General features: G+C 39.6%; 1 protein-coding gene, 1 long non-coding RNA gene, 10 other non-coding genes and 1 pseudogene across 18 annotated transcripts in view; 2 read left to right on the top strand and 11 right to left on the bottom strand.

Moving 5' to 3' along the window:
• DARS2 (aspartyl-tRNA synthetase 2, mitochondrial) overlaps positions 1 to 9,465 on the top strand; it is a 28,699-nt gene extending 19,234 nt beyond the window's left edge. For 3 of the 4 annotated variants that reach the window (XM_060091241.1, XM_060091240.1, XM_060091243.1), the window contains 4 exons: positions 2,056 to 2,274; positions 2,478 to 2,588; positions 4,821 to 4,896; positions 6,179 to 9,465. In XM_060091241.1, the coding sequence (XP_059947224.1) occupies positions 2,056 to 2,274; positions 2,478 to 2,588; positions 4,821 to 4,896; positions 6,179 to 6,393 (621 nt within the window). In that variant the 3' untranslated portion in view covers positions 6,394 to 9,465. Of the gene's footprint in view, positions 1 to 1,070; positions 1,091 to 2,055; positions 2,275 to 2,477; positions 2,589 to 4,820; positions 4,897 to 6,178 lie in introns of those variants that run through there. The other variant, XM_060091242.1, reaches the window with a different exon arrangement.
• Positions 6,510 to 10,744, top strand: LOC132476567 (ADP-ribosylation factor-like protein 5A; annotated as a pseudogene).
• Positions 10,745 to 14,222: 3,478 nt separating this feature from the next.
• Positions 14,223 to 18,201, bottom strand: LOC132484560 (uncharacterized). Of its 4 annotated transcripts, none has more exons than XR_009531224.1 (12): positions 18,178 to 18,201; positions 17,522 to 17,587; positions 17,290 to 17,322; positions 17,047 to 17,088; positions 16,682 to 16,734; positions 16,326 to 16,364; positions 16,008 to 16,044; positions 15,803 to 15,832; positions 15,551 to 15,601; positions 14,841 to 14,868; positions 14,618 to 14,657; positions 14,223 to 14,437 (listed from the first exon to the last, which is right to left on the bottom strand). It is a non-coding gene; the product is annotated as an uncharacterized LOC132484560 (long non-coding RNA). The 4 variants fall into 4 exon arrangements; XR_009531222.1 differs by having other exon boundaries at positions 18,161 to 18,190; XR_009531223.1 differs by having other exon boundaries at positions 18,157 to 18,178.
• On the bottom strand, positions 14,504 to 14,581 carry LOC132484757 (small nucleolar RNA SNORD81). The gene has a single exon (XR_009531309.1). It is a non-coding gene; the product is annotated as a small nucleolar RNA SNORD81 (small nucleolar RNA).
• LOC132484781 (small nucleolar RNA SNORD47) lies at positions 14,726 to 14,802 on the bottom strand. The gene has a single exon (XR_009531331.1). It is a non-coding gene; the product is annotated as a small nucleolar RNA SNORD47 (small nucleolar RNA).
• Positions 15,429 to 15,509, bottom strand: LOC132484784 (small nucleolar RNA snR60/Z15/Z230/Z193/J17). Its single transcript, XR_009531334.1, has one exon. It is a non-coding gene; the product is annotated as a small nucleolar RNA snR60/Z15/Z230/Z193/J17 (small nucleolar RNA).
• On the bottom strand, positions 15,672 to 15,757 carry LOC132484758 (small nucleolar RNA SNORD79). Its single transcript, XR_009531310.1, has one exon. It is a non-coding gene; the product is annotated as a small nucleolar RNA SNORD79 (small nucleolar RNA).
• Positions 16,123 to 16,187, bottom strand: LOC132484815 (small nucleolar RNA SNORD78). Its single transcript, XR_009531362.1, has one exon. It is a non-coding gene; the product is annotated as a small nucleolar RNA SNORD78 (small nucleolar RNA).
• On the bottom strand, positions 16,435 to 16,495 carry LOC132484783 (small nucleolar RNA SNORD44). The gene has a single exon (XR_009531333.1). It is a non-coding gene; the product is annotated as a small nucleolar RNA SNORD44 (small nucleolar RNA).
• Positions 16,802 to 16,867, bottom strand: LOC132484813 (small nucleolar RNA SNORD77). Its single transcript, XR_009531360.1, has one exon. It is a non-coding gene; the product is annotated as a small nucleolar RNA SNORD77 (small nucleolar RNA).
• LOC132484752 (small nucleolar RNA SNORD24) lies at positions 17,153 to 17,234 on the bottom strand. The gene has a single exon (XR_009531305.1). It is a non-coding gene; the product is annotated as a small nucleolar RNA SNORD24 (small nucleolar RNA).
• Positions 17,399 to 17,460, bottom strand: LOC132484818 (small nucleolar RNA SNORD75). The gene has a single exon (XR_009531365.1). It is a non-coding gene; the product is annotated as a small nucleolar RNA SNORD75 (small nucleolar RNA).
• Positions 17,858 to 17,937, bottom strand: LOC132484782 (small nucleolar RNA SNORD74). The gene has a single exon (XR_009531332.1). It is a non-coding gene; the product is annotated as a small nucleolar RNA SNORD74 (small nucleolar RNA).
• Positions 18,202 to 18,457: the final 256 nt, after the last annotated feature.

The raw sequence follows: 18,457 nt of genomic DNA, 5'->3' as shown, positions 1-18,457 counted from the left end.
GAGACGTATGGAACAATGGATTTAACTTTAGAGATCATTATAAAATATACAAAGTGTGGTATAAAACTCAAACATGAATATTGAAAATATACTGTAAAGATCAGACATGATAAAAATTCATCCTTGGGAATTCCCTGGCAGTCCAGTGGTTAGGACTCGGCACTTTCACTGCCGGAGCCCGGGTTCAGTTCCTGGTTGGGGAACTAAGATCCCGCAAGCCATGGGGCGCAGCCAAAAATAAATAAATAAATAAAAATTCATCCTTACACTATAGTATAATATGATATCCTTATAGTATCTGATTAGTACTTTATCAAGTTCATTCTTCTAATTTATATTTGCACTGTGCTTATTTATCATTATATCTTCCAAAGGAAAAGTTTCAGAGTTCAGCTACAAAGCTAAATATAATCCACTGTCCTTACCTTTCCCTGCAATAGTAGAGTGAGGAAAGCTATGTAATTACAACTCTTCTTGATATTACAGCCTTCTTTTTTTCTTTTGGCCATGGCACACAGCTTGTGGGATTTTAGTTCCCCGACCAGGGATCGAACCTGGGCCCTCAGAAGTGAAGCGTGGAGTCCTAACCAATGGACTGCCAGGGAATTCCCTACAGTCTTTTTTTTTTTAATTAATTCATTTATCAACATTAGTTTGTTTTTGGGGGGGTTTTTTGTGGTACGTGGGCCTCTCACTGTTGTGGCCTCTCCCGTTGCGGAGCACAGGCTCCGGACGCGCAGGCTCAGCGGCCATGGCTTACGGGCCCAGCTGCTCCACGCATGTGGGATCTTCCCGGACCGGGGCACGAACGCGTGTCCCCTGCATCGGCAGGCAGACTCTCAACCACTGTGCCACCAGGGAAGCCCTCAACATTAGTTTTTAATACCAGCCATGAGCCAGTACTGTTAAGTTTGCTGGGGGATGCACCAGTTACTTACAAATTTTATTGTCAATGCATTTCTTAAAAAAGAATTTGGGATTTTGTATTAAAAATCCTGCTGCAAATTCATTTGGCTATTAAACTTTCCCCTGGCATGAACTAAAACTGCTCCTGTTCTCTTCCCAGAAAGGCATCACTCTAATTCCTATTGGGACTTCCTTGAGAGAATGCTAGAAAGCAGATTTATGAGGAATAACATTAGCATTCTGAATATGTCACAGTGAAGGTGCCCTTTGTGGATATCTAAGTGTCAGATAGAAGAGGCTACAGAGTGACACCCTGTGCATGTCTCCAGGCATGTCTCCTGTTCTGACTAATTGCCCTTTCTCAGGGATGCCCTGCCTGTCATCGTTAGCACTTATCACAGTTAGCACTCTCTGTTTGCCCACAACTGTTTCAAGTACTTGGTGTATATTAACTAACTTAATCCTCATGCCAACCCTATTGAGAGAAGTATTGATACTGTTACCATTTTAAAAGATAAGAAAACTGAGGCACAGAGGTTGAGAATTTGTTCACAGTCACATAGCTAGGAGGTAGAGGAGAGGAGCCAGGTTTCTAACCCACAAAGTCCAGTTCCAGAAGTCACATTCTTAATGTAACCTCTAATCCATACTGTCTGTCTAATAACAGCCAACACTATTGAACATTAAGTGTGTTCCAGGCTCCCATCAGTTCCTCACCACAACCTTTCAGGAACAATAAGGAAATAATAATCATAATAGCTGGTTCGTATTATAGAGCTTATCTGACTTGATCTTCACAACAGTCTTTGGAGTAGATATTTCTTTCTCCATTTTACTATGGAAAAAGGTGCAGAGAAGTTAGTCAGTAGCCAAAGTGATATATAGACCCAGGTTAATCAAGCTCTGATACCTGTGTTCTCAGTCACTGTGTTGGCAGATACTCACCAAGTTGGCTGAGTCTGATGATTCTCAACCATGTCGCAGTCAGATCATCCTCAGATCTTTCTCTCCTGAGAGGCTAAGAGCATCTCATCTGTAAATTGGCTAATCCTTTCTCAGAGAAAGGCCTGGCTTTAGAATCCATGTTGTGTCATTTTCTGCCTACTCTGTCACAGCAGTTAGCTCAACGTTTGTGTCTTCTGTTTGCAGTGCTCTTTGTTGGGAAAATTACGACTGGAGTGTGCTGACCTTCTAGAAGCAAGAGGAGTGGTGCTTCGTGACCCAGCTCTGTTCTCTTTCCTTTGGGTTGTGGATTTCCCCCTCTTCTTTCCCAAGGAGGAAAATCCCAAAGAGCTGGAGACAGCCCATCACCCATTTACTGCTCCCCACCCCAGTGACATCCACCTCCTTTACACTGAGCCCCAAAAGGTAACGTATCTATACTTCCAAATTAAAAGGAAATACGGAAACAAGGCAAAGAACGTCAGGTTTCATAGTCTGACCCAGTTCTGGAAGCCCCAGAAGAAATTGCTGAGTTTGAGCCATTGTCTCTAAGTAGCTACAGGGTCTTCAACGTACAGAACAGAAAACCAGAGATTTTCTCTAACATAAAGGCTCTTTGAATCTTCTAGGTCCGTAGCCAACACTATGACTTGGTTTTAAACGGCAGTGAGATAGGAGGTGGTTCTATCCGAATTCATGATGCAGAGCTACAGCATTACATCCTGGCAACAGTACTAAAGGTAACATCATCTTCTAACTTGGCCTTTTTAAAAAACTGTAATATTTGTCCGTTTTGTTAAAATTTGTTATGAATGGAGGATTCACTAGATATAAAATAGTATCAGCTTATTTCTCTACCTTTAGACTTTGAAAAATAAATAACAATATGTATTTTTTAGTGACTACTATATGCCAGGCACTAGGTACCTTATACACATGGACACATTTAATCCTCACAGTTACTTTTTTTTTTTTTTTTGGCTGCATTGGGTCTTCGTTGCTGCGCGTGGGCTTTCTCTAGTTGTGGTGAGCAGGGGCTACTTTTCGCTGCAGTGCACGGACTTCTCATTGCGGTGGCTTCTCTTGTTGCAGAGCATGGGCTCTAGGCACATGGGCTTCAGTAGTTGTGGCACATGGGCTCAGTAGTTGTGGCTCATGGGCTCTAGAGCACAGGCTCAGTAGTTGTGGCGCACAGGCTTAGTTGCTCCACAGCATGTGGGATCTTCCCAGACCAGGGTTCAAACCCATGTCCCCTGCATTGGCAGGTGGATTCTTAACCACTGCGCCACCAGGGAAGTCCCTCACAGTTACTTTTTAAATTAAGACCTTTATTCTACTCATTTTAAAGATAAGAAACTGAGGCAGATGAATTAATTTGCCCAAAGTCACACAGCACAGAAGCAAGCAGAGGCAGGATTCGAATCCAGGCAGGTTGGTTCTTGAACCCAAGCTCCTAAACTCCTAACCACTGCACTGCTCAAAAAAGGATGTAGTCTGAAATGACTGAAAATGTTGATAATGCTAGAGAAAGAGAGAAAGGTTTGAAAGGATTTTATGTCACTTAGTATTTGAGGTGGGGGTAGATTTTAATGACAGAGAGTGGGTTACTCAGAATTTTCAAAAGAAGAGTCGCTATAGATGCAAGCCTAAGAATCTGCAGTTTGTTGATGACTCTTTAAGAGGCTAGGATAGATTTTAGGAAGGCAAATGTCCAAGAGTCTGATCCTAAAAGATCATTTTGTGGGATTAACTACCAGGGGTGAGGTGGGATAGAGGAACTTTATTTCTTTTTTTTAAAATAAATTTATTTATTTTATTTATTTATTTTTGGCTGCGTTGGGTCTTCGTTGCTGTGCACGGGCTTCTCATTGCGGTGGCTTCTCTTGTTGCGGAGCACAACTCTAGGCGCGCAGGCTTCAGTAGTTGTGGCTCATGGGCTCAGTAGTTGTGGCTCACGGGCTCAGTATTTGTGACTCGCAGGCTCTAGAGCGCAGGCTCAGTAGTTGTGGCGCACGGGCTTAGTTGCTCCTCGGCATGTGGGATCTTCCCGGACCAGGGCTCAAACCCATGTCCCCTGCATTGGCAGGCGGATTCTTAACCACTGCGCCACCAGGTAAGTCCCGGGAACTTTATTTCTAAGAATAGGATTGGAGAACTCAACACCAAACTCCCCCTTTAGCTTTAAAAACACTGCAAACTCCCTTAACTTTTCTCCTCTTAAGCCAAAGCCCCTAATGTTTCCCAGCGTATTTTTTTCATTCCTTTCAAGCTTCTCAAAATGTCAGTGAGAATACATTGCTTCCACTTCTTCCCTACCAACCAGTGTTTCTCAGCCCTTCTGCACATTAGAACAGAATCACCTGGAAAGCACTAAAAACAAACAAACAAACAAAACACTCACTGCTCCTTACCAGACCAATTAAATAAAAAGCTCTAGACGTGAGGCTTGGGCATTTGTTCCTTAAAAGTTTGCCACTTGATTGTGATCTGTAGACTGGTTAGGGAACCATTCAGACAGATTTTCAACATTTCTACAGGCATTGCCTCACAAAAGTAACTTGCATGGCCACCAAATCCAGTGGGCTGTTGTTGGCCCACAAGCCATCCTACCTTCTGGCAGCATCTGCATTGTTGCCCTTCTAATAACATTCTCTCCTCTTGGTCCCTCTGACAGATCCTGACAGATCCGGTTCCTTCTTTCATCCTACCTTTCTGAGGCCACATCTCCATGTCCTTAATTGGTCTTACCCTGTCTGCATTACCAGCATAATAATAGCTGCATTTACTGAGCCCCAGGCATTTCCCTGCATGTTGTAGTATCGGTGACTTGTCATATTCCCTTGCTAAACTGTAAACCTCTTAAGGTACTTTTTTAACTCAACTTTTATTTTCCCTTTAGCAACTTCTTGTATTGTGTGGCACCTAGTGGACCCTCAGTGTGTATTTAAATTGAATTATCTTTTGAATTTCAGGAAGACGTGAAATTGCTCTCCCACCTGCTCCAGGCTTTAGATTATGGGGCGCCCCCTCATGGAGGAATTGCCATAGGTAAACAATCTGTCCTTTTACAAGCTAAATTTAATTCTGTAGCTCTAAGTGTCAAATTTGGATGCTCAGCTTATGGGGAAGAGGGTGGGGTTAGGGGGAATGGAGGAGTAAAGAGGGTAGGGGGTGAGCCCAAGGGTTCTAAAGAATTTAATTTGGTGTTTTTCATTTTGATGACTTTTTTTTTGGCCGCACCATGTGCCTTGTAGGATCTTAGTTCCCCAACCAGCGATTGAACCCAGGCCCTCAGCAGTGAAAGCACCAAGTCCTAACCACTGGACCACCAGGGAATTCCCTGATGATATACTTTAAAAATATATTTAACCATTTATAAAGATAAAACTTAACTGATAATTTGCATTTGAAAGATTTTTTAATAGAATGAAACTACAGAGTCTTAAGTCAATATTGCTCAAATCCCTGGAGGCTCACAGACAAATTCATAAGAGTGTGAAAAGTACTGCTCCACAGTATTCAGCTTGTGTGAAAGTAGGAATATGCCAGTGCCTTTCTTTTTTTTTTTTAATTAACTTTTATTGGAGTATAGTTGCTTTACAATGTTGTGTTTGTTTCTGCTATACAGCAAAGTGAATCAGCTATGTATATACATATATCTCCTCTTTTTTGGATTTCCTTTCTATTTAGATTACCACAGAGTATTGAGTAGAGTTCCCTGTGCTGTACAGTAGGTTCTTATATGTGGAAACTAGAAAAATGATACAGATGAACTTATTTGCAAGGCAGAAATAGAGACACAGACGTACAGAACAAACATATGGATACCAAGGGGGGAAGGGGAGGGCGGGATGAATTGGGAGACTGGGATTGACATATATACACTACTATGTATAAAATAGATAACTAATGAGAGCCAGTGCCTTTCTGATGGCCTTGGTTGCTCACACTGCTTGTTTTATCAAACAAAGAAGAGTGTGAGAAGTTCTAGGTTGTAGGCTCTCAACAATAGGGACTTCCTTCTGTGTTTTTGGAGTCCCCTGCACAGCACCTAATTTTGTTCAACCTTCAGTAAGCCCTTGCTCAGGACTCATTAATTGCTGTGACTATTAATCCCAGTAGCGTGTGAATATTAGTCCTGAGCACTTTTCTGGAATGAGATAAAAGAAACCTCTCAAACAAACAAAAGTTCTCTAAAAAGGCAGGGAACTATGCTTAGCTGCAACTTATTAAAGGTTCTTACTTAAAAGTTTTCTACAACCTTCATAGAAAAATTAAGTCACCCCCAACCTTAGGTTACATTCTCATCTATTAACTTTGTATTTTACAGGGTTAGACAGACTGGTGTGCCTTGTCACTGGAGCGCCAAGCATCAGAGATGTCATAGCCTTCCCCAAATCTTTCCAGGGGCACGACCTTATGAGCAATGCCCCAGATTCTATCCCGCCTGAGGAACTGAAGCCCTATCATATCCAGGTCTCCTGGCCAACAGACTCAGAAACAGAAAAGAGTTCATTGAATCATCCATGCCATCCAGAAAGCTGAGCTTTTGAGTTTTGTCCTCTTTGCTTCCCCAAGGCTAAAATCAGATCTGGAGTTCAGCCACAGATCTGACTTCAAGTTTTTAAATGGAAGGAATCCAGGCAACATTCTTCACCTCAATGAAGAAACAGATAAAAGGTATCCAATTTTAACGAGAGCATGCATTATTAGGATTATTTTATTTGGGACTTTTTTGAGTCATATTCCCTTGCTAAACTGTAAACCTCTTAAGGTACTTTTTAAACTCAACTTTTATTTTCCCTTTAGCAACTTCTTGTATTGTGTGGCACCTAGTGGACCCTCAGTGTGTATTTAAATTGAATTATCTTTTGAATTTCAGGAAGACGTGAAATTGCTCTCCCACCTGCTCCAGGCTTTAGATTAAAAAAAACTTGGAGAGGTGTGAAACATGGCTCTTTGACAGAGTAACTTGGAGAGGTGTGAAACATGGCTCTTTGACAGAATAACATAATGGCATAGTGTTTTCTAATCATGTTTTTCATACCCAGATAGTAGATTGTTCTCTTAGGACAGAGGTAATCAAACCATATGTGAAATGTGGGAAGATTCTTGCCCCTTTAGACTGGTCCATTGATGGAGGGGTCAGTTCAACCAGCCTCATCAAAAGAATCCTATAAAGTAAGCTGGATAATGACATTTCAGCTATTAACATAATATAGTGAGAAGCAACATGATATAAAGTAAAAAATCACTGAAATAAAAGTCACAAAATCTTAATCAGTGCTTTACCTTGCAAGTTGTATAAACCTCTCTTAGCGTCCCTTCCTGCATGTGTGAAATGTAAACAGTACTTGCCCTGGCTCCCTCACTGGCCTCTTCTTGCCAGAATCCTAGGAGATAATATATGTGGAAGACAGTGTGAGTGAAAATGCTTTGAAAAACTTTAAAGCATTACTTAAATGTAAGATAATGATATTATCCATCTGTAAACAGTATACAGATATATGTATTTTATAGTTTAAGGTTAAACAAAACTGACATCTGTGGTAAAAGGAAAACAGTAATTTCATTAATCAGTATTCTGCTTATATTTCTATTTTTTAAAATAATCATTAATCCCTAAATAACACTTTCCCTCCATTATAAGTAATTGAAAATATTAATTGACCTTAAACCAACCTCAAATGTAGAAAAGTGAACACTGAAACTCATTGTGATTTTCTTATACGTTCTGTTGACACACATAAAGGCTTACAATTAATTAGTAATTATAAAATGGGAATAAGGCCTTGATTAATGACATTGTTCTTTTCTACTTTATCTTCACTTTTGCGTTGACATTCTTTTGATTTACAATTTATAAACACCAAATATCAGTCTTATATTCCAGCCTATTTTTCTGAGTGCTGTAAGCAGTTCGATACTATGATCTTTCTGTTTGAAAATAAAATCAGCTTTGCTTCCAGGTCTAATTTGTGATGCTCAAAAGACTGTGAAGAGTGTGACCTTCACTGATGCCATTAGGTGGAGCTTTTCCCTAAAGTTTGTCCTTTAACCCAGTCTCTCCCCATTTGTGGATGTACTCTGGAGCCAGAAAATTCTTGCTGGCAGAGTTCTTATGGTGAGGAAGGCATCCAACTCTGCCTACCCTTTCTCAGTGGAGGGAATTTCTAGAGATGCCCTTTATTAGGTAAGAAAATGCAACTTTACATTCATTTACCCCACATCTGCATTACTTAGTTTCTAAATATAATAAATTTACTATTCACTGTTTAGAACCTAATTCTGACCAAAATATTGTCCTTCTTTCCTGGAAATGAGAGTTACAGAAGATACTCAAAATCCAGAGACTATTTTCTAGGCTACAGACACCAAAGGCCCCAAGTCCCCAGATGTCATACAATCTCATGTTAGCATCACAGAGACCTAGTTACTTTGAGCATCACTCAGCTTTTCTTCAGTCCTGCCTGTCAGGAAAAAAAAAACAAAAAAAAAACGCTTATCCTGAAATCCAGGGAAATGTCACTGTTTTTTTTTGGCCACACCACGCAGCTTGCAGGATCTTAGTTCCCTGACCAAGGATTGAACCCAGGCCCTCAGAAGTAAAAGCGTGGAGTCCTAACCACTGGACTGCCAGGGAATTCCCATTAATTAAATATTTTCTCAAAAATAAAGAATCTAGTTACTGATAAAGTTGGAAACAACACAACCAGGGTTTTGGAACACACAAACTAATTGTAAACTGTAAGCCAGGTTTCATTTCCAAGTCCAATCTCCCCAGCCTCCTAGGGAATTTAGATTTATTCTATGTTGCAAGTTTTAAAAACAAGGTAAGCAACTGCCAGCTACAATATCGATAGTTATTACTGGCTTCAAGAGAGCTTTGTCTTATGAGCAGTTTCTCCTTGTTGGGAAGAGATGTGTTACGTGATGAGTGTGACATTTTATGCTTGTGGGCTTTGGCTTTTATGTCATTTTATGCTCATGGGCTTTGGCGGAATAAAACAATGCATCTATACAGCTGCACTGTCTTTTCCCAGAGTTCCCCCCTCTGAAGAACCAGAACTGTGACACTGATCACATTACTTGCTACTGATTTTTTGTTAAGCCTAACTCATCCTAAAGATGCTGCCTTAAGGTTACTTTTTTCTTGTTTCATGGAAAGTGAGTTATTTCATGACATGAGAAATAACCAGTACACAATAAAAATATTAGATGGGATACCTGTATAATAATTGCATATGTAAGGCATACATTAAATGCACTTCTAAGTCAGTCTTCTGTGTTTAAGACGATGGACTTAGTAGAAAGAACTTGAGTTGGACATAACTGGATTTAATTCCTGGCTTTAACACTCTGTAGTTATGCAACCTTGGCCCAGTCATTTAACCTCTTTAGGCTCCTGTATCTTTAGGATAGCAGTTCTCAAACATTTTGGTCTCAGGACTGCTTACACTCTCAAAACTATTGAGGATCCCAAAGAGTTCTATATAGCTCTTTTATTGTAGCAGGAATTAAGATTTAAGATTAAGATTTAACCCATTACATACTAGCAAAAATAGTACATTTTTATTTTTAAATTAATTATTTTCCCAAACAAAAATTAGTGAGAAGAGTGACATTGTTTCTGCAGATCTTTTTGATTTCTGGTTTAACAAAAGATACTGGATTCTCATATCTGATTCTGCATTCCATCTTTTGTGATATGTTGTTTTGGTTGAAATAGCTGAAGAAAATTTGGTCTCACATAAATATGAAGTTAGAAGAGCGAGGAGTATTTTAATAGCCTTCTCTGAAAATTATGGATATTCTTCTTTGATACTACACCAAAACTTGACAAGTTCTTAAAGGTTAGTTGCAATGTGTAATCTGAAATCATATTGGTAAATTTTTCTAAAATCCATTGGTCTGTCTTATATTTTGAATACAACTGTGTTACTCATGGTTTTGTAACACTGCACATTGATCATTTGAAAAATACTGGATCACTGAATTACGCAGATCGTCCAGGTGTTGACAAATTTCATTAAACAATATCTAAAAAATCACATTAACATGATAACTGATCCCATCATAAGTCTTTAAGTATAGAGAAGGTGTAAGTGCACAGTGACAGATACAAGCTTTCCAAAATTGTAATTTTCATTTGAAAGCTTGAATTTTTATCTTTGGCAACTAATACCATCAGATTTTTTCCCAAACTCATTTGTTTTTGAGAAAATATCTGCCAATATCTGTGGCCTGGGCCTTGGTCTCTCTCCAGTTCCAAGGAAGAGGCTGAGGCTCTGGCGCATCTCTGCCTTCCCTTCTGCCTGAGTGGGAGAGGCCAGGTGGCCCTGGTGGCTGGAGGGGGCCTGCTGCCTAAGAACGTGTATTCTCTTCACCAGGATAGGGAGACTGTTCAACCACCAGGAGCACATACTTATCATTGTTGGACTGCGTAATGCAGAGAGAACTACCATCCTTTACCAGTTTTCTGTGAATGAAGTTGTACATGCATCCCTTAGAACAGGAAGCAGTGTAGAAGAAATAGTGATTAATAATACACATTTCATAATGTGGGATACTGGTGGCCAAGAGTCTCTTCGTTCTTCCTGGAACACTTATTACACTAACAGAGTTTGTAATAACTGTTGTGGACAGTACAGACAGAGAAAGGATTGCTGTAACTGAGGAACTCTATAAAATGTTAGCCCATGAAGACCTAAGGAAAGCTGCATTGCTGATTTTTGCTAATGAACAAGATGTTAAAGAATGCATGGCTATAGTAGAAATCTCCCAGTTTTTGAAAATAATTTCTGATATATATTAAAGATCATTTGTGGCATATGCAGGTATTCTGTGCTCTTACTGCCAGGGATTATGCCAAGGACTTGAATGGATGACATCATGATTTAAGATTAGATGATCTCGGGCCTCCCTGGTGGCGCAAGTGGTTGAGAGTCCGCCTGCCGATGCAGGGGATTACGGGTTCGTGCCCCGGTCTGGGAGGATCCCATGTGCCGCGGAGCGGCTGGGCCCGTGAGCCATGGCCGCTGAGCCTGCGCGTCCGGAGCCTGTGCTCCGCGACGGGGGAGGCCACAACAGTGAGAGGCCCGCATACCGCAAAAAAAAAAAATAAAAAAAAAATAAAAAAATAAGATTAGATGATCTCTACTGCCCTCTTCTCGTACTTTGGTATAATTGAAAACTGCAAAAATTAATAGTTTAGATATATTTACAATGAACCGATTTAAACTTTTTCTATAAGAAGAAAAATTAAGACCACTTCTTTGAAAACAAAGATGAAGTCTCACCTTCCAATCTGCTTTCTCATTAGTTCCTTCCAAAGCAAGGTTTTAAAGCTGTGATGGACACTTTTCTCATAATGAATCTCTCAGGACATTGTATAAGCTGTGTTAAGTACAAAGGGAGGGGGGAGAGGAAGACACTTTTGAGTCTTATTATCAGTATAATCCTCCCTAGTTGAATGTTTTCTTTTCCCACTAAGTCAAAATGCAGATCACAGATATTCGGTTTCCAATATTTTAAAATGTAATGTTACTTATGAAAAGTATTTTGCATAAGGTTGTATATGTATTGTGTGTATACAGCAAGTTCAAGTTAATGACTTTATGTTCTAAAGAAAAGTGAATAACACAAAAATTAATAATATCCTTACTTATGATTACTGGCATTGGTGTTAGAGACATTTTATAAGTAACCTCTGTATTCTTTGTACTAACCAACCCCAAACTATTGAGCTGCCCTTTAAAGAAAAAAAGGAAAAAGCTTGACATTTTGTACCTAATTTTTTGGTTGATCAAATCACATACATAAAAACATGTAATCCAAATGAGTGGATTATCTATCAAAGTCTTGGCTTAGTAGTACAAATAGGCAGAATTACACATTGAGCAATTATCACATTCTTCCCTTTGTTGGACCTTATGCCATGTAAGTTACTGAGTACAGGCACACCTTCTTTTATTGCACTTAGCTTTTTTTTTTTTAATTGTGCTTTACAGATAATGCATTTTTTGTTTTTTTATGGCAACCCTGAGTCTAGCAAGTCTATCCACTCCATTTTTCCAATAGCATTTGCTCACTTCATGTCTCAGTGTCACATTTTGGTAATTCTTGCAATATTTAAAGTTTTTCATTATTTGTCATGGTGATCTGTGATCAGTGATCTTTGATGTTACTACTATGACTCACTGAAGGCTCAGATGGTTAGCATCTTTTAGCAATCAAGTTTTGTTGTTTTATTTTGGCTGCGCCTTGTGGCTCACGGGATCTTAGTTCCTCCGATAAGGGATTGAACGGGGGCCACGGCAGTGAAAGTGTCAAATCCTAACCACTGGACTGCCAGGGAATTCCCAGCAGTCAAGTATTTTTAAAGTATGTTTAACACAGTATTAAAATCTACTATACTTATATTTTTTAAATGTACATCTTTTTTAAAGACATAATGCTATTGAACACTTAATATAGTGTACACATAACTCTTACATGTACTGGGAAAGCAATCCTGACTTGCTTTATTGTGATATTGGCTTTATTGTGGTGGTCTGGAACTGAACTCACAATTATTTCCAAGGTGTGCCTATTAAGTGTAAATCCACTAATCAGCCAGTCGTTGTGATGAAAGTTATCAAGTGATTTTTTTTCAGCATTAATTGAAAACCATTGTGTGAAATGTCATCCCAGAGAAGTCTCACCATATATTATCAAATTTAGGAGTCTTCTTGGGTATTTAATTGTATGTCAAGCATTTAAAGTGAATTTGAGATAAAAGCATATTTTCCAAGCAATGGAGGTAATTTGAAATCTTATTGCTTAGAAGTTGGAATAGAGGTTTTTTGTTTATAAGTTTTATCTTCTTACACTACTTAAAATTTTAATACTTTTAAGGATTTGGTTTAAAACTGATCAACATGCTGCATTTTTACTAACTTGGCCCAACATACCGTTTGCTTAGGGTTCTTTCCCAGTATCTTAAAAGTTGAAGGTATTTTTGTTATATTACCTTACCCTTGTTTAAAAACATATTCTTGGATACTTTTTATCTTTTATGCCCTGAAAATCTGAAGGCTAATCCAGTCATGTTTTAGAATATTCAAGAAATAGCTCTTTTGTCTTGTAGATTTCATGAAGATTTTGATGAGTAATAGCACATACAATAAATGTTGACACAAGTTTTCTAAAATATGAAATAATCCAACCAGGCATGGGAGATCAGTATTTAACATTGGATATTATGTTCAAAATGCAAGTTCCAAAATCCATGTGGGGCCCACTATAGTACTATACCTACCTCTAAGAGACCTGAGCATCCATGGATTTCAGTATCCACAGGGGGGTCCTGGAACCAACCCCCCAGATACCAAGGGGTAACTAACACTTTATATAATCTGTCAATTTGCAGGGAGTTTCCTGGTGGTCTGGTGGTTAGGATTAGGTGTATTCACTGCTGTGGCCCAGATTCAATCTCAGGGAGAAGAGAGATCCCACAAGTTTCACAGCACAGACAAAAAAATTCTGTCAACTTGCTTTTTGATAAACTGGTTTTTGGACTAGTTTTCAGAATAGTGTTTCAGTCAGTGGGAGTTTAAGTAAATGTTATGGCATGTACCTAAGACTTAAAACCCCAAATTTAATGTTCCTACACACCTCAAATGCCAAAGTAGAAAGCAAGCTTAAATTTGATTGGCAGGTATTTACTTTTTAGGTGTTCCCAGAACTAATGGTTTCCTTGGTATTTAGGAATTAACCAGCAACTCACTGGTTCATTAGTTTTCTCATTAACTTGAACAAACCACATTCCCCCCCAGAAATTTGCAAAACCAGTACCCATTTTCTAATGGACCTTATAACCACAGTATTACTGATCTCATTCTTAAAAGATCTCACTGTTCTAGGTTTTTTTAAAAGTCTTCTAGATAACACTGAAACCAATTCCTACACCAATTTCCGCATCAACACTTGCCAGACCCAATCACCCCGGTGCTTACTACAGCAAATGGAGATTTTTCCCCATTTCTGCACTCCTACCACTACTTAACATTAAGAGCTTCTGCTTTTCTCTGCAATTTTCAACAATGTATTTTAATGATTTAATTGCCCATTTTGGAAATTAAGGATCACTGAAGTTCCTGTGTTCTTTCATTTTCATTCCTTGCACAGCACAAAGGTGGTTCACGCTCATCTTTTGCTTTTCCAGCCTCAGGCTACAACTCCAATGGTTGGTTTCCAACTGTGACAAATTGACCCAGGCACTTCACATTAAATCACAGAAAATTTCTGCAAAAAATATGCCGTTGGGTCTCAATTACAAAAATGTCCTATTTCCCTTCGTTCATCTCATTAAATTGAAATGAGCACACTTCAGATAGTTCATAAATATTTATTAAAATTCAAAGTTGGAGAATTCCCTGGTGGTCCAGTGGTTAGGGCTCTGCACTTCCACTGCAGGGGGCATGGGTTCAATCCCTGGTGGGGCAACTAAGATCCTACATGCTGTGCAGCATGGCCAATAAATAAAGTAGGCTTTAAAAAAAATTGAAAGTTGTTTCCTCTCCTATCCCATGAGCATCCATCCAGCTGCCTGCAAGAACAGAGAAACCATTTTAAGTCCCATTTCCATGCCAATTCTAATTGCATTTGGGATACACAGAATTATCAGATCTTTGAACATCATCAAGCAATCAGTGAGAGAGTTCAAGTTGGGGTGAGATCATCATGTATTCTTGAACAAGACAACAGTACTGATATTTTCAAGCCTCACCTGTCAACTGTTAAGATGCATGACTGCTGTCATAAATGCCCTGGAAAGTAAAGACCATACATGTCAAATCACAGAAGGGAAAAAACTTGTGATACTTGTTGATGAAGTAACCTCAGAATCAAAATGGAACGGTTTTACAGGTGATATCATTCTATTCATTTGGCAGAATCATCACATCACTGGTTACATTCTAATTCACCATATATACCAGAGACTGACTGACCTTGAAATCTTCAGGGTAACACGTTTGCCTGTTTGAAAATAAAAAATAAAGGCCTTTTGTTTAAAATTTGCCCTTTCTCCCATTTTTAGTAGCCGATTTTTAAATTTTTCAAAGAATTCTAGGGCAGTGAACCTATTCTGTGCAAGGTGGATCTTTGTCACGATACATTTGTCCAAACCCAGAGAACGTACAACACTATGAGTGAATCCCAATGTACTACTGGACTCTGGGTGAAAAGATGTGTCAACATAGGTTCAAACTTTTAAGTCCCACTCTGGTGGTAGATGTTGATGGGGAGGATGCTATATGGGAACCCACTGTTCAATTTTGCTATGAATCTAAAACTGCTCTGAGAAATGACTATCAAAAATAATCAGCTAAATTATTCATTCTGGTGTAATCCACACTATATGCCATAAAAATTGCCTCACGTTAGCCTGTTCTTATCCAAAATGTAAATTCCTAATCCTGAAATTAACAGTACAGAACATCTGCATGAGCTGTTACACTTATCCAAATCCCTGAATATTTCTGTGAGACAGTGGCTGGTTTCCACTTTCAAAGGTATATAAACAGAATTGTTGCAGCCAGATACATCAGATAGGAGCGAAAGACAGTATTTGCTCATCACTGTTAGTCTGCTGAACTATGTTATCATCATTGTATCGGCTTTAAACAAAACACAGAAACCAAAGTTGAGACTTCTTTACCTTTGCTTAAAACTTCTTGCTCCCTGCGTTGTAGCCAGTACCTCTTGACACCTGCAAAAATTTAATGAAATTCAATCATACTGAATAGGTAGTAATAGGTAGATTTCAAAAACTTTCCAGATACTGTTTCAGTATTTAAAAATCTTCATTCTTTTTCAGAGAGATTCCCATCTGTTTTTAATTTTTTTTAAATCATCACTAACAGCAACTTGCTCAGTAACTAGGTAAGACTGATAAAACACATATACATACCTTTATATAAAAGGTCTCAAAAATTTGTACCTGCAAAGAAGTATTTCTTTAGACACACTTCATAACAGCTTAATACTAAAAGCCTGTTTATTTCTCAACGGTCCAACACCAGAAAACACTAACAGGTCAACAACTACTAAGACCAGCACATTTTCAGAATATAAACCCAAATGCCAGGAGCCAAAGAACTGTTTTCATGTCTTACCCCAAGCCATCCATGGATAAAAACGTGTGCCCAGGATCTGTAAGAGGAATGAGACACCTTTGATTAAAATGTCAATCTTATTGTTAAATTCTTCTCACTTATATTTGCCACAGGGTTCTTCAGTGTTAGATTTGTCTACATGCTCATTTCAGGTCAGACATTTGCTCAACATCATTACAAAAACCCTGTTCAGAGCATGCTCAACATGCACTTGCAAACCAGACATAGGAAACTAGCTTGGTAGTTAAGCATTCCACTTTATCAGCATTCTCAGTTAACAGTTGAGGTTACTGAATTGTTTTTAACATTAATGCTTACCAAAAAGTTGGCCCGGACAGGTCAAGGATTCAAGTCCACCTAAGAAATGAGAGTGGTTTTATAACAGCCAAAAATCAATTTTCTCCCCACAAATCTAAAAAGTACCTGAAATCAGATAGAGCTAATTAAGACCTTCATGTTCAGTCAGTATTTGCTTATCATCACACAGGCTGCTCTCACAAATTAAGACAGGACAAGGATCTGGCTTTTATTTAATGTATTCAGCACACTGTTCAAGCACTTTATGGGAAGACTGCCTCCTGTGCATTAGAAGGCAACCCTAAAAAGCCATTAGTGGCATTCTTTGTCATGTTTGCCCTGTCACCAATGTTTAGTTCAGTTACAATTTTACTTACCCCTTCAACTTTCAGCTTAGTGCCTACATAGTGCTTAACTTCCTGCATAGTGCCTACAAAAAGAGAAACTAGTTAGTAGTGGTATTTTACTTACCCTATCAGCAAAAGTTTTACTAACTCAGATACATCAAATGGTATTATCTTTTTCATGATTCAATCTGCTGAACTATGCAACCATCATAGTATGTTTCTTCAGATTCCCCCTCATACTAAATATAAAACTAGAGTGCGGCAATTTACGTTTGAAAAAAGGGGGAGGAAAACCCTAATATAAACACCAACATTGACTTGACAATCTGTAACCCCTTATAAAAAAAAGAATTGAAAGTACTAGATAAATATGGACTATAAAAAAGGTTTCTCACCTGTTTGCCCATAGATACAGCATTAAGATTGTGCCTTAAGACCTGGGAAGAAAGCTTCATATAAACTTGGGTGCAATCTCTATGTTCTCTAAACCACCATTTTGTGTGCCTCAGTTAGCATAATGGTGGTAATAATTCTCGTCACCCTCACAGTCAAGAGTAGCAAATAAACTGTCATCATTGTGGCACATTCAGTGGACTTTCAACCTAACTTCCCTTTGTCAGGGAATTTCAGTAACTCACCCCAGCAGCGGTTCTCATCCCTTTGGTACACAACTAGAAAATAGACAAAGAATAATCCAATAAAACATGCTGTGCTGCTAAGTTAATCACTAATATCGTTACGTAGTTAAGCCTCAGAATATAATTTTTCAGAAATCCCTTCTGCCCACTACTCTTAAACCATCACAGGCTTAGCATAAAGACCACATCTAAGCAGATTTCATTCTTCCCACTGTAATTAGCCGTTACTTACCTGTCCACCAGAAGCCATCAAAAGCCACATTGCATTCATGCCTGGCACCCATGCCTGGCACCGTTCCTAGGAAAGATTAGGGATTTAAAAAATTCATTTTATTCTAAACCTAAGTTTAAACCTTACGTCATTTCCATACCATGTAAGCACGTCGTTTACACCACCCATAATTGCGTGAGAGCATTCCACATAATTAAGATTAAGAACCACTGACGGAAATAATGGTGCAGTGCAGAGTGCAGCCTTTAGAGAACCACGTGGCCTTCCTGAGAGCAAGTGGCTGAAGGAAGACTCGGGCCGAGGTCTTTAACAAAGACCCACTCGGTGACTCGGCACACGCCGCCATCAGAGCCGTTGGCATTCATCAACAGTCTCAGATGTCCCTACCAACACAGGCTTCATCAGAGGCAGAGCCCGCGAGCCGGGGTTTTTCCGCAGTTCGGCCCAACAACCCGAGGTGTATAATTAGGTCGCGCCCGCACCCAACTCGCAATCCTCCACCATCTTCATTTTGTGAACCGTGCGAAGGCCTGCGACTGGACTAGAAATGCCAGCCGGCTTAAGGCGATCCTAACTGCCAAGAGCTGGAGGCCTCTCAGGCTAAGAACTTACTTAACAGCACACAAAACACGTACATACCAAGAGCCGTCTCGTACCTTCTAAAGACCGAGATGGCGTCCAGACGCCTGTATATAAGGATTCTATTCCATGACGTCATGACGCAGACTCTCCGCCAGCGTCCGCTTCAACTCCTCCCCCTCTCATTCTCGTCCTCCTTCAGCATCACCTTCGTCCAGTCCTCTAAGCCCGCCCCCTCGGCCCCGCCCCCTGGCCTCGCCCCGGGGCGGGGACAGGACCTCCCACGTGATGCAGGGCTCCCGCCCTCCTACGGACTGAGGAGGAGGGGAAGAGAGGGGAGGGGGCGCGAGGGACGGA

The sequence above is a fragment of the Mesoplodon densirostris genome, chromosome 2 (assembly GCF_025265405.1).
Source record: "Mesoplodon densirostris isolate mMesDen1 chromosome 2, mMesDen1 primary haplotype, whole genome shotgun sequence".
Classification (NCBI taxonomy): Eukaryota; Metazoa; Chordata; class Mammalia; order Artiodactyla; family Ziphiidae; genus Mesoplodon; species Mesoplodon densirostris.
Note: the sequence above shows the minus strand (reverse complement) of the source record. Positions and strands in the feature narration are given on the sequence as shown.